The 13,231-nt window shown below is 32.9% G+C and overlaps 3 protein-coding genes across 3 annotated transcripts in view; 1 reads left to right on the top strand and 2 right to left on the bottom strand.

The window, feature by feature from the left end:
- LOC132717934 (uncharacterized) overlaps positions 1-9,587 on the bottom strand; it is a 317,198-nt gene extending 307,611 nt beyond the window's left edge. The window contains exon 1 of the mRNA XM_060701521.1: positions 9,578-9,587. The gene's annotated coding sequence lies outside the window, so the exon portion shown is untranslated. The remainder of the gene's footprint in view (positions 1-9,577) is intronic.
- Positions 22-3,074, bottom strand: LOC132717922 (uncharacterized). The gene is made up of 3 exons (XM_060701506.1): positions 2,661-3,074; positions 1,631-1,790; positions 22-561 (listed from the first exon to the last, which is right to left on the bottom strand). Exons 1-3 carry the CDS (start codon positions 2,790-2,792, stop codon positions 377-379), a joined length of 477 nt encoding a protein of 158 aa, XP_060557489.1. The 5' UTR covers positions 2,793-3,074; the 3' UTR covers positions 22-376.
- Positions 9,588-10,581: 994 nt separating the features above from the next.
- LOC132717935 (uncharacterized) lies at positions 10,582-13,231 on the top strand. Its single transcript, XM_060701523.1, has 3 exons — positions 10,582-10,917; positions 11,972-12,131; positions 12,956-13,231. The coding sequence occupies exons 1-3, from the start codon at positions 10,786-10,788 to the stop codon at positions 13,162-13,164; spliced, it is 501 nt and encodes a 166-aa protein (XP_060557506.1). The 5' UTR covers positions 10,582-10,785; the 3' UTR covers positions 13,165-13,231.

Consider the following 13,231-nt stretch of genomic DNA (forward strand, 5'->3'; position numbering starts at 1 on the left):
AAAAACACAACGAAAACACAATAAATAATAAGCAGACTATATTTTCTTCTTAAAATATAAGCAAAATTATCATACTTTATCCTTACACGATGCTTTTAAAATAAGTTATGAAAGACTCTAGCAAGATATAAAATATAATTGTTAGATTAAGGCATAGCAAGACTAAATGTTTCAACTAGTCTACACATGTTATTTTATTATAAAAAGGTAAACAGACTAATATATTAACATTCACAAACTGAACGGCGTTAATAAATAAATAAATAAATAAATAACAAATAATACTGTATAGGTAACACGTTTTAAACGTTGCTTATTAATGCTGTCTCGGTAAAATTTATTATGCTGACGAAACAAATATGTCTTTTCATACATTTTATGCAATTTCCGTCATTTGTCGTCTGGTTTGATATTCGCGCATGCGCGATGACTGGGTTGGGCGTGTCATTCTCTCGGTAAGCATCGTCTGTTCCCGCTCATCGATCTTTTGAAGTCCGAGGTATTTCGAATGGTTTCTTGACTTGTCATCTAACATTGCGTTGACACTTTTTGAAGAAATGCCTATAATGTGAAACAAATGAATAAAAGTAAATTAGGCGTAGAGTAATTCTAATTGCCCACGATGGACCAGCAGGAACTTTACAACAACGGTTACAGTTCTTTCAAAAGTAAGAATTCACGATAGATATAATATCCATAGACCCACATCTCTCAGCAACAACTCAAAGTATCGTTGCTCTTCAGAGGCTGTAGTGTATTTTCATTGCGTAGAGTTAAGTCTCGGCCCCGTAGTAAGGTAGCATGGATATTTCAATCAACTATTGGCGGGGGAGAAGCAGAAGTGTCATTAATGGGGTTTGATCACAAATGGACCAAGATTTAACCATCAATGTGTGTTCGTAAGAGCTGAATTTTGTTGTATGAAATGTTACTTTTAGCGAACTTGATAAGCAAAGAAAAGACTTTTAAGATTTTGTTACAAAAAAGTTGCATAACAATGAATACTACAATCACAAAATCTCATTCTTATTTTTCACAGCTACCTGATCTCCTCAGCAATTATGCTTCGCATTTAAACTTCTGACATAATGAGGCGACATATTGGAACTACATTCAGTCACGTGGTAAAATGGAAGCCTCGATGAGCCACCTTTGTGGCAAGAGTGATAGAGATACGTTTCTTATGATGGGTAAGTAAAGATAACAGTCACTGTGGTATTTAAAAATCGGTAACAATGGGAAAGAGTATTTCATTGTAATTGAATCTTAGAAATCTTTCCTGCATTGATTTGTGTCAGTATCAACCTCTTTTCTCTTCACAAGTATTTGTCAACTCCTTCACAATCAATTATTTTGGCGGGGAAGAGGAACAAATCTGCGTTTTAACACAATTTCCAAAACCGAACAGTCACGGCCGATTCATATCTTAAACAAAAGGCCTTATAACTCGGGCAAATTGCGTTGGTGCTTTCATGGTGTTTAACGACCCGAAGTATACGGGAACAGCCGATGGTTTACGACTGTTTTCACAAATGTTGTTATTAAGGCTACTTTCGGAACAAACTTGACAAAAAGGTCATAATTTAAGGGAAAGGAAACTTATACGTGTAAAAATTATACCCGGATTTACCTTGACTTGCTATTGTGGGCGTGGTTAGGCGGGAAACCACACCGTTTACTTCATGACGTGAAAGTATTCGGAACGCTGGAGCACGTGGTATGAGACAGCTATATTCTGGAACAAACTCGGAAGACTTGAGCACGTAAGTCTTCTGTTGATGATTTTCCTCCTGAAATTAGAATATAGAAAAAATGTGGACGATTCTTTTAAAGGGACTCTACTGAGTGGTTTTTTTTTGAAGTGATGAAACTGGAAATAATTTTATCAAAATTTATGTTCCGTTTCATATAGGCGTAGACCAATATCGTGTATACAAATTTATTTAAGATCATTCGCTCTCTCTCCGATTTTCAAAATGATAGTTCTAATTATGTAAAATAATTCACAAAATTGAAAAGCATTGTAAAGAATAACACAACAATGTGATTCCAATTAATTTTCTGAATGTTTTATTAGTTATCTTGTTCATATATTTATTTTAAAGTGCCCAAACTTATCTATGTAAGGAATTCTTCTTTTATGATTTTAAGTTTTTTTCCTAAGTGAAGTTCCTTTAGAAGCAAAATTAAAAAAAACAGCGGACTATTGTTAAAATCAAATTTAAGGACAATATCTGCTTACAGAGGTAGCAATAATTTAAACAAATGTAATTCAATATAAACTTTATAACTTTACTGGTCTCAGAATGATTTATCATAATTTTTTACATGAATTTTATAACGGGACATACTGTTCATTTTGTCCTAACCCTTAGCCTGCTGGGGCCAACCGATTCTTACCCATGCGACAAGTACAGACCCAGGTCAGCCGACACATCCGTGTCCTCTGATCATAGTTTACACTGTTTATTATTCAGTCAGTATAGAAATTCGAATTTTGAAACTTCCCCTATAGATACTAGATGGTTTTGTCCGGATTAAAAGATGGATATGTCCATTTAAGATATATTTATCATGTCAAGTGTTTACTAATCAGTACTTATTGTGCATCCTTTTTCAATAAACGATCTTAAAGGTATAAATAAGTGAAAGATACAAACCTTAATCTTGAGTTGATCTTGTGTAGGATACGGTTTGGTGTGCCGGTATCTGAGAACCTGGGGGAACCCACTGTAAATGTGTTTTAAATCCCGGCTTAAGATTGAATTAAACGATGTCTTGAACTCTCCCATCTTTTTAAATTTTCAAATCGAACTCAATAAAATAAAATAAAATTAAATTAAAAAGAACCCAAAAATGTTTTAATTTCAGTTACGTAAAATAAGTTCCAAGTATACGTTTGAGTTGATAAAACTATCGTTTTTATAGCTCCGTATTCTTTAAAAATATAAGTATTTATTCGGTTAAGTACATATGTTTATTTATTTGTTAACGTAAAATGTCTTAAGTCGCGATCAAAAGCTGATATTTAAAGTTTAAATCTTTGATATCACAGTGAGGTTTCTAACAGTGTGTATTTAAACTGTTATTTAATCTGTCCACAGTGACAAATAAATCCGATAAAAGCATTATGTGTGCTATTGTACTATTGAAAGTGATTGAAATACTGTATTAAAGGTTATTAAAACATTTAAATCAATAATCCGTACTTTTGAGTTGTATACAAAAATGCCTTTTGTTTAAGACATAAAACGGCCGTGACTGTTCGGTTTGGAAATTGTGTTAAAACGCAGTTTGTTCCTCTTCTCCGCCGAATAATTGATTGTGAAGGAGTTGACAAATACTTGTGAAGAGAAAAGAGGTTAATACTGACACAATTAAATGAAGGATAGATTTTTTTTAAAGATTCAAATACAATGACCACACACTTTACCATTATACGAACAATGTCGCATACTTTATTCATAAAATATAGATATAGAAGTTTTAAAAGTGCGTATAAAGCTCTTAAAGGTACATTGTATATCCAAAAGCTAACAGGGTAAATTTACTCACCTGCCAAAATTTGGAGTCCCTGGAGGGAAGGAACGAAGCATACGAAAGGCCTGTGGTGACATTTCAACTTCTTCAATTTTTGGTTCATCTACACAATTTCAAATTCATGAATTTTACGATTCAGTAGCTACCATTTATAACACGCTCAAAACATTGTATGAAAAAGGGATAATAGTCCAATACTACCTGATAGTATCCCCAGTCTATGGAGCAATTTGCGTAATGAAAATGTACCAACCAAGTTTATAACCTACCTGTCAATTTTAGATTTCTGTCATCACTGAAGCAATCTGTCAACACTGATGTCGGTAAGACAGTGTGCTCAATAAATTATCATAGACATTTAGCTTTGGTTTTATTTGTTGGTTTGGTTTGGCTGTACGGCGCACCAACACAATTTAGGTAATATGACGCCGAAACAGAAAAAGGTGATTTTGGTTTATCTCGGATGTTACAAACTTACAGCAACACCAGGGGGATCAACACCACCTCACCTGCTGCAGTTAAGAGATGCATAGACTCTAGTAATTCGACCTCATTTAGTCGTCTATTACGATCACGCAGGGATAAATGGTGGCTGAAGTTCTTATGCCCCAACCCCAACCCTTAAAGGCAACCCCTCAGCGTCAAGGGGATGCATTTTCGCATTATAACATATCCCTTGCGACCATAGGTTCGGGCATGTGTTTGACCGCTTGTATTGTCGAAAACAACTGAATATAACAAAGAATCATAAAGATAAGCTCTGTCTTGAAAAAGTCACTTGGCGTAGGTGAAAAACGGGTGTTTTTTATAGCTAAGGTTAAGATCTATAGCTATATTTATGTACATTAAATGTCATGTGACTATTGTATAGTATATTTAAATTGTACAAATTGTAAGATGATGTACCATGTACAAATCTTGAATAAAATTTCTGTTCTGTTCTGTTCTGTTCTTGAATGATCCGAGAAAGTTTAGTAAATAATATTATAATCCTCACTTTTAAAGTACTGACAAGAAAAATAAGGGGAATTTATATTGAATTATAATAAACAGAAAATAGAATATAGTTCGTTTATAAAAATCATTTCAATATAATTATACAAACGTAGATTTATACAAATTGCCAATTTTGAGACAAATGTTTTGTTTCTTTTTATTACAGTCCTTTTAACTTCCCCACAACTAAATTTTAGATCATTCCAAATGTTCTTTTTAAAAAGACAGAGCGAGTCGCCTCTGAGCATGAATATGGATGAGCAATTGATTTTCAATTTTTCAAAAATCACAACATAATAATCATATAGTCTCCACGTATAAATATCTTCATTTTTTTTTCTTAAAAAAAAGATGTAGTGACATTTTTCAATTTTATTTTACATTTGACAAAATCAAGAAATGTTAAAAAAATGCATTGCTGTCATTATTATATCTGGTTCATCCCTATAACGGCCTCGACATTTTTTTAGCAGAAAGATCCCTTGATATCGCCTCAGCCAGTGTAAAATCCTCTCATATACTATAATAACTATTACTTATATTGCATGAATATCGAGATAACACTTTTTTTAGTGTCAAGTCAAAGCCATTAGTACCAGCGTGTAGGAAAGGACAAGCCTTATTAAACCTGGGTTTACAAGTATCATAGCATTGCTGAATTGCTCTTAAATTTTCCATACAGGTCGGCATTTATGAAGTGTAAAAGTTTACAAATCAAAATAACACTACTTTACTGATGAAATAAAATACTATCGTCGTTATTTATTATGTGCATAAATCAAATCATTTTGTCAAAAGCACTTGTGGCCCTCTTCTTTCACCTCGTGAGTGGTATGTTACCATGTGAATTATTGTTTATAACATGATTAGGGTCATGCCAAAGTCCTTAAATTATAAGAGTGGTGTTTCTTTCCTTGAGATCGAGTACCGCGTTCGCGGAATTATCGCTATACCAAATTAAAAAGCAAGGACATATTTGGTTAAAAATAATTTTATTCTATGAACTCTTAAATGTGTGGGTGTTTAATAGAAAAGACACTCTTTGTTGAAATCTTTTGAGGAACGAACATAGGGACCAGAAAATAAAATTAGAACTTGCAGTTTTGAAAAATGTTTGGTATATTACAATAATTGACAAGTTATCTTTTGTCCCGAAATCGCGCTTAATTTTTTAAATGGATACCAATTTTGTAATTATCCTTCATCAATTTTACGAATACCTCAATAAAATTTTCAAGTTAGTCAACAGAATAGAGCCTGACCAGACTGCATGGTTTCGTTTAATTTACTATTCCAAATACAATATATAAGATAAACAAAGTTTATACAAGTATAGAATAATACAAATTGGTTGGGCAACAAGTACAACCAAAATTACATTTAATGAGCCGCGTCATGACAAAACCAACGTAATAGGTTTGCGACCAGCATGGAGCCAGACCAGCCTGCGCATCCGCGCAGTCTGATCGGGATCCATGCTGTTCGCTATCAATTTCTCTACTTGTTATAGGGTTTGTAAACGAACAGCATGGATTCTGATCAGACTGCGCGGATGCGCAGGCTGGTCTTGATCCATGCTGGTCGCAAACCCATTACGTTGGTTTTGTCATGACGCGGCTCAAATGTAAATTAATGAATAACACAATATGGAATGCGACAATGATTTTTCGTAATATGACCAGATATAAATTATTAGTATTATTATCTTATAATTCATTAATTCAATGTAACAAATAAAAAGGTTATTGTGCCCCACAGGTTGCCGTAACGGTCTCACGTTTGAATAGATTATAAACCGTTACTGTAATTAAATTAAAAGACTTCAGTGTTTTTTATTTTATTTTTGTGGTGAATGGACCACATAAGCGCCATTAAATGAAAAAGACTAACTCTCCAAATACTTAGACTAAATATAAATGTAACATCATTTATTATTTAAACTCTAAACTCTTAGTTGTCTTTAAAACCATCGTGCAGCTGCTGCAAATGAATAAATTAATTGTTAATTTTATAAAGAACATAATTTTTCGAGCAATATTATAGATCTTTGTTAATAAAGGGTTATACAAACGGTCAATAATCTCAGTAGTAATAAAAGGTAAAGGTATTGTTTATTATCGTGCCACCCCTACCTACTGAAAGGGCTAGCCATATCTGACTTATGAGACACCTTTTGCTTGCATACCATGTACTAGTCCCAACTCCTACTACTATGCCAGGCGTCAGGCTGATAGAAATTAGTAACCATTCATTTTAGCTACATGTACCTCGCATACCTTAACTAATACGAGTAAGAATAATACTATGCATTTCTAAATTGCATTAAGGTGGACCATAAGTAGTGAATGCAAATGCATGGATAACCTTATCTAATATGACAGATACCATCAGATGTATATACCAAACCTGTATAGTTCATATTTTTCTGTAAGATTGAAAATTGTGCCTCACGCTTTGTCAGTATTATATTTATTTGTTTTTTTCTTCTCGATTTTATTTTAATTTTTGTCAATGTTTCCAGTATGTTGCATTAAATACACAAAATTACCATTGGCCCATTATGGAACATGATTTACATTTTTTTTGAAACAACTATAAAAATGGTTTCATTATTTATTATGATATATTAATTTATCATGATGTTGCATGTTACCTCTGTTTACCGTAGTAGGCTTACTTAACGCGGGAAACCATTTCCTGGAGAGTACTCGGAACGTTGGAGCACGTGGAATGTGACAGCTGTATTTTAGACGTTTTTAGCACGTGGGGGACCAAGATGCTCGTCGTCCTAAACAAAGACAACCCAGTCGGTTGAAAAGTTTGTAAAGTCCCCATGAATAGCACTCAAGAGTCAACTTTGATATTTTATTTCAGAACTTCTAACATACCGTATATTCTCTTATGCAGTAATAACCAAAAAAAAAAAAAAAAAAAAAAAAAAAAAAAAAAAAAAAAATATTGTTAAATTGTGACCGATGTTCTTTCTCTACAGTTCAATATAGTTTCTATGTCTATGATGTAATCATACCTCTTATAAATATCTTTAGCTCTGCACAACGCCTAGCATGCATATGTGGAGTTGCTCCTCTAAAAATTGGTCGTTAGAGAATATATGAGCCGCGTCACGACAAATCCAACGTCATGCGTTTGCGACCAGCATGGTTTCAGACCAGCCTGCGCATCAGCGCAGTCTGATCAGGATCCATGCTGTTCGCTTACAAACCCTATAACAAGTAGAGAAACTGATAGCGAACAGCATGCATCCTGATCAGACTGTGCGGATGCGCAGGCTGGTCTGGATCCATGCTGGTCGCAAACCCACTATGTTGGTTTTGTCTTGACGCGGCTCATATTTTAATTGTAGAAATAACATTAAAGAAAGATGAGCTGCATGTCCTTGTTAAATGTCCACTGTATTCGCAAATAAGAGATGCAGCAACATTATGCAGATTTTTTTAATAAAGGGCTATACAAACGACCAGCAATCTCAGTACTATTAATAGTAATAATACTATTTAAATTCTAATTTGCGTTATGATGGACCATAAGTAGTGATTCCTAAACGACGGATTACCTTATTAAATATGAAAGATACACTTCCTATCAGATGTATATACCAATCCCGAATAGTGCATAAATATTTTACAAAAGCCATAATCTTTATCATTCTGCATGATTAAGAATTGTGCCTCACACTTTGTTAATCAGTATCATATTTATTTGCCTTTTTCTCGATTTTGTTTTAATTTTTGTAAATGTTTCTGGCATGTTGTATTTAATACACAAAACTACCAATAGCCCATTGTGGACCATGATTTACAAATTCTTAAACGATTTTCAAAGTGGTGTCATTAATTGTTATGATATATTAATTTTATCATGATGTTGCAATGTTACCTCTTTCTACCGTAGTAGGCTTAGTAACGCGGGAAACCATTGCATCCATTTCTTCACTGGTGGAGAGTATTCAGAACGCTGGAGCACGTGGTATGTGACAGCAGCTGCTGTATTTTTGACGTTTTGAGCACGTGTGGGACAAAGATGCTAGTCGTCCTAAACTAAGATAACCCAGTCGGGTGAAAGTTTGTAAAGTCCCATAAATAGCACTCAAAAGTCAACTTTGTTTTGTTATTTTATTTCAAAACTTTTAACATACAGTTCAATATAGTTTCTATGTATCTGATGCAATCATATCTGTAATGTATTACTTTAGCTCTGCACAACGCCTAGCATGCATATGTGGAGTTGCCCCTCTAAAAATTGAGACTGGTCAAAGTGAAGCTTTACCAGTTAATGAGAGAATATGTTTTAATTGTTTGTAGATCAGCTACATGTCCTTGTTAAATGTCCACTTTATTCGCAAATAAGAGAGGCGCTTTATATCGACGTGTGTACAACTAATAACATATTTCTAATGTTTAGTGATAATGAGAAATTCATATATTTGCTATCAAATGAAAATATTATAAAATATTTTGCCAACGCATGCATTGATATATTATGTGTCTGGCCCAAGTTATTATATAATGGCTAATTTTACTCTGTACACATGTATCATAGTCAAAATTTGAATATTAGTTAGCATATGTTTGTTTTATATGTGTAATATAAGTTTTACTGCTACCAAGTATTTCAGCTTTTGACAATATTTTAATATTTTTGTAAATAGGCTTTTTATTTATGCTCTCATAACTCATTTAGAGTACTTTGGTACACGTATTCCGTATATTTGTTTATGTATGTACATAAGTGAGACTTAAATAAACAAATTGTCTTGTCCTGTCTTGTCTTGCAGTAGTTTGCTCTGGTTTCCGAGAAAGATAATTGTTTGAAACGACATCATGAATTATTATATTAACTTTAAACTTTGCATGTTATATCGAGATAAGGGGAAGTCATATAAGAAGTAATTTTTAAAAGGTTATATGCATTTTTAAATAAGTCGGCTCAATAATTATACTTCCTTGTACATTATTTATACGATCAGCAAGTAAAACCCAATTCATGGCGAAAATATATTTCTATATATACATTGTAAATATAAACCGACTGATATTTTTTAATAATAGCAGTAAAATTCAATTCATTGCCCATATATAATGCTCGTGTGTTTATTTGATCTAATAAAACGTTTTACCTAAAATGAAATACAAAACGTGTTGATAAAAAAAGAGATCAATAAAGACGATCACTTAAACTATTTTAACGTAGATTTGAAATGACTACACAGGAACGTTGACTTTATAGATAAATTAAAAAAAGATATAGAATTGTATAGTAAAGTGTTACAAAATCTGTGTGAAAATAATAAAGACAGGTATTGAATAATTTAAGGGCATTGTCTACCTATGATTTGAATTTTAAACCAGTAGTCACGTTATACACTGGGTATATAGTTATATACTGTGTCCGGCTTCCGGCAGGGTCTTTAGATTCAGTTTTGTGAGGAAGCATTCCAGCTAGTTATGATGTGCTCATGGCTCTACTCAGATGCGCGATTTTGCCAGAAATAAATATGATCAAATAGCTGAGGTTTTCGTCCACCAGTGAGTCTTGTTACAGGTTCCAAACCTCTACTCATTTGGTCAAATAGTTGAGTCATCGTTTGCGTTTTGCCAATTTGTACTGTTATAGTGATTTAGTATTTTGTATGTAAGTATCTCTTATAATCTTAAATCCATTTTTACAATATCATAGATATAGGCTTGACTTTTTACAGAAATTTTAATTTATTCGTCTATGAGTGGTTATGTGCAGTAAAATTTACTCGAAAACCAAAGGCTTAAGAAATTGAAGACAATAAACTTATTATGACCCAAAGGTATTCCCTTTTTTACACAGAACATCCGTGTCTCCTGTTTACAAGAAATTTCGTCGTAGATATGTCATGCCAGTAGTTATTTAATACTTAACCGAGTATTTTCAGAGAAAATTATTGATCGTTTTTTTTCTGTTTAGGTGTATGACACAAACTTTTTAAAGCGAGTGAACGTGAGCCTTAAGTTTTATCTTGGTAAACAGCTATGATTATTGAAAAACATGCAGTTGTACCTCAAACAATAAATATTGTTGGACCATTACATATTCAACTTAAGTGTATATTTTAGCCATGTTGTGTTAATGAAAACCAACGTTGAGTTTAAATTATGTTAGATTATAGTAACTATTTATACAGGAGAAATAGTAATTAGAACTAATATTTTGTTTTTTACATGTAAAGATCTGAAAAATCTCATTTAATTTTGGATAATGGGAGAGTTCAAGGCATCGTTTTCTTCTATTCGGAGCGGGGATATTAAACACATTTATAGCGGATCACCTCAAGTTGTTAAATACAGATCTACCAAACCGTGTCCTAAGAAAGATCAGATAATTTTAAAGGTTTGTAAAAAATAATTTGTACCTTTAAATCCTTTAAATAACAGATAATGTCGTCCGGCACTCTATTTTATTGTTTTTATACTTTTTGTGGGCATATTTATGGGTTTAGTTTGTTGTTTTCTTTTAATTTTTGTCGCTTTGTCCGAAGGAGGGGGAGAGTGTAAATTTATAAATTATGTTTTCAATAAGAATTACGGTTGCATGAAGTAATGCAATAATTGTACAATTGAAATTTAAATACCGACATGTATAAAATCTTACTTAACCCTAACCACGTTAAATATCTTAAATGGACATAGCCTTCTAACTATCTGGACAAAAGCATTTATCAGTTAAAGAAGAATTTCAAAATATGTACTTACTGAATAGCAAACAGTGTAGACTATGATCGCAATACATGGGCATGCCGGTTGATCTTTGCCAGCACAGGCAACGTGGATAGAATCCCTTACCGCCAGCAGGCAAATTGCAGTTGTATCTTTCTGGTTTAAATTGATAATTGAGAACCAAGTAGAGGAGGGCCAATCACCTACATGTGCTAATAAAACAAAACCTATATTTGCACTTATTATAATGCAGGGAATAATCTACTAGTACTTGACCGATTAACTATGAGTATCATACTACAATTTTTGTATTTTCATTTCCCTCGACATAACATCATGCAAAGTTTATAATCAATATTTTCATTCATAATGTCACCTCAAAAAATCACCTTTATCGAATACACAGAAAATCAATGCATACCAGGAATTGTGCAGTCATAAAAAAGATAAAATCAATGATATGATTATACCATAAAAATAGATAATATATTGAACCGTAAAGAAAGGACATCGGTAGGAACTTAAAAATATTTCTTTGATTTTCTTTCGCAGCTTATTTGGTCTTAACTGGATAAGAATAAAAAATCTTTTTTCGCATTTTTAATGTTTAACCTGAAAGAAAATAACAAAACAATTTATATACAACATGATCACGCGGATAAATTCACTCTTGAATACGGTTCCTGGGATTTAACAAACTTTCACCCGACTGGGTTGTCTAATTTTAGGACGAAGATCAGCATCTAGATCCCCACGTGCTGAAAACGTCCGAGTTTGTTCGAGAACACAGCTGTTACATACCACGTGCTCCAGCGTTCCGAGTTCTCTCCAGTGATAAAGTAGATGAAATGGTTTCCCGCGTTACAAAGCCTACCACGGCAAGCAGAGGTAACATTGTCAACATCATCATAAATATATCATTATAAATAACAACACTTTACTTTGAAAGTCTCTTCGAAAAGAAGTTGTAAGTCATGGTCCATGACAGGCCAATGATATCTTTTAAAGCAGATTTTGTGAACTGGATGCACCACACCTTCACCATTCACAAAACTTGAAAGAAACAAAAACAAAAAATGAAGAAGGCATATCAATGCCGTGCTGATAAACAAAATATGGGACACAATTTATAATCTTGCAGGATAATGTAGATTAAGACACATATCTATTAAGGACTGATAAGAAGGGTATATATCATATTAAACAAGGTTATCCATACTTTGTCGATTAAATGAATGGATTATCAGTTCCCTTTTATGCATTTATCATACAGAATAATACATATACATGGTACAACATAATGATAATATACATTTGTTAACTATTATTACATGTAGTTTCTGTGAGTTTGACCGTTTTTATGACCTCTTATTAACCTAAATCTATGACATAAAAATAATACAATTCAATCTAACGATTGCTGACTGTGTGGGGGACAAGCCGTTGTTTCCATGAGAAAGAAACTTTACACTCATCGCTCAGTACTGTTGATTCGAACGGATTCGAGAGTATTTTAATAAACTTATAAATTATAACACAATCGAACTAAATTTATTAGCATAAACTAAATAAACTAATAATTCCCTCAGTCACTTTTAACCCAACACAATATTTTACCCCTTACGATTGTCCAATTAAATTTACATAACAAACGTGCACCAAATTCTATCAATTATTTATATTGGTCAATGTTCTATCTTTTCTTATTACAGGTATTGCATTAAGAAGTGTAAAAGCAATGTTAGATGACAAGTCGACGAATCATTCAAAATATCTCGGTTTACAGAAGATAGATGAACGAGAACAGAACATGCTAAATAAAAGAATTACCTACCCCACCCATTCTTCGAGCATGCGCGCATATCTTACGAAGAAAAATCTAGAAGGTGTTAAGGAAAAGAGTTTTGTGCATAATAAATAATCAAGACATCATTCAATTTCACTTTACTTAATCAGCTTTATCAAATAAAGTGCTATTTTGATTTGTA

This window comes from Ruditapes philippinarum, unplaced genomic scaffold (assembly GCF_026571515.1).
Source record: "Ruditapes philippinarum isolate M1 unplaced genomic scaffold, ASM2657151v2 ctg357_1_1_1_1, whole genome shotgun sequence".
NCBI classification, from domain to species: Eukaryota; Metazoa; Mollusca; class Bivalvia; order Venerida; family Veneridae; genus Ruditapes; species Ruditapes philippinarum.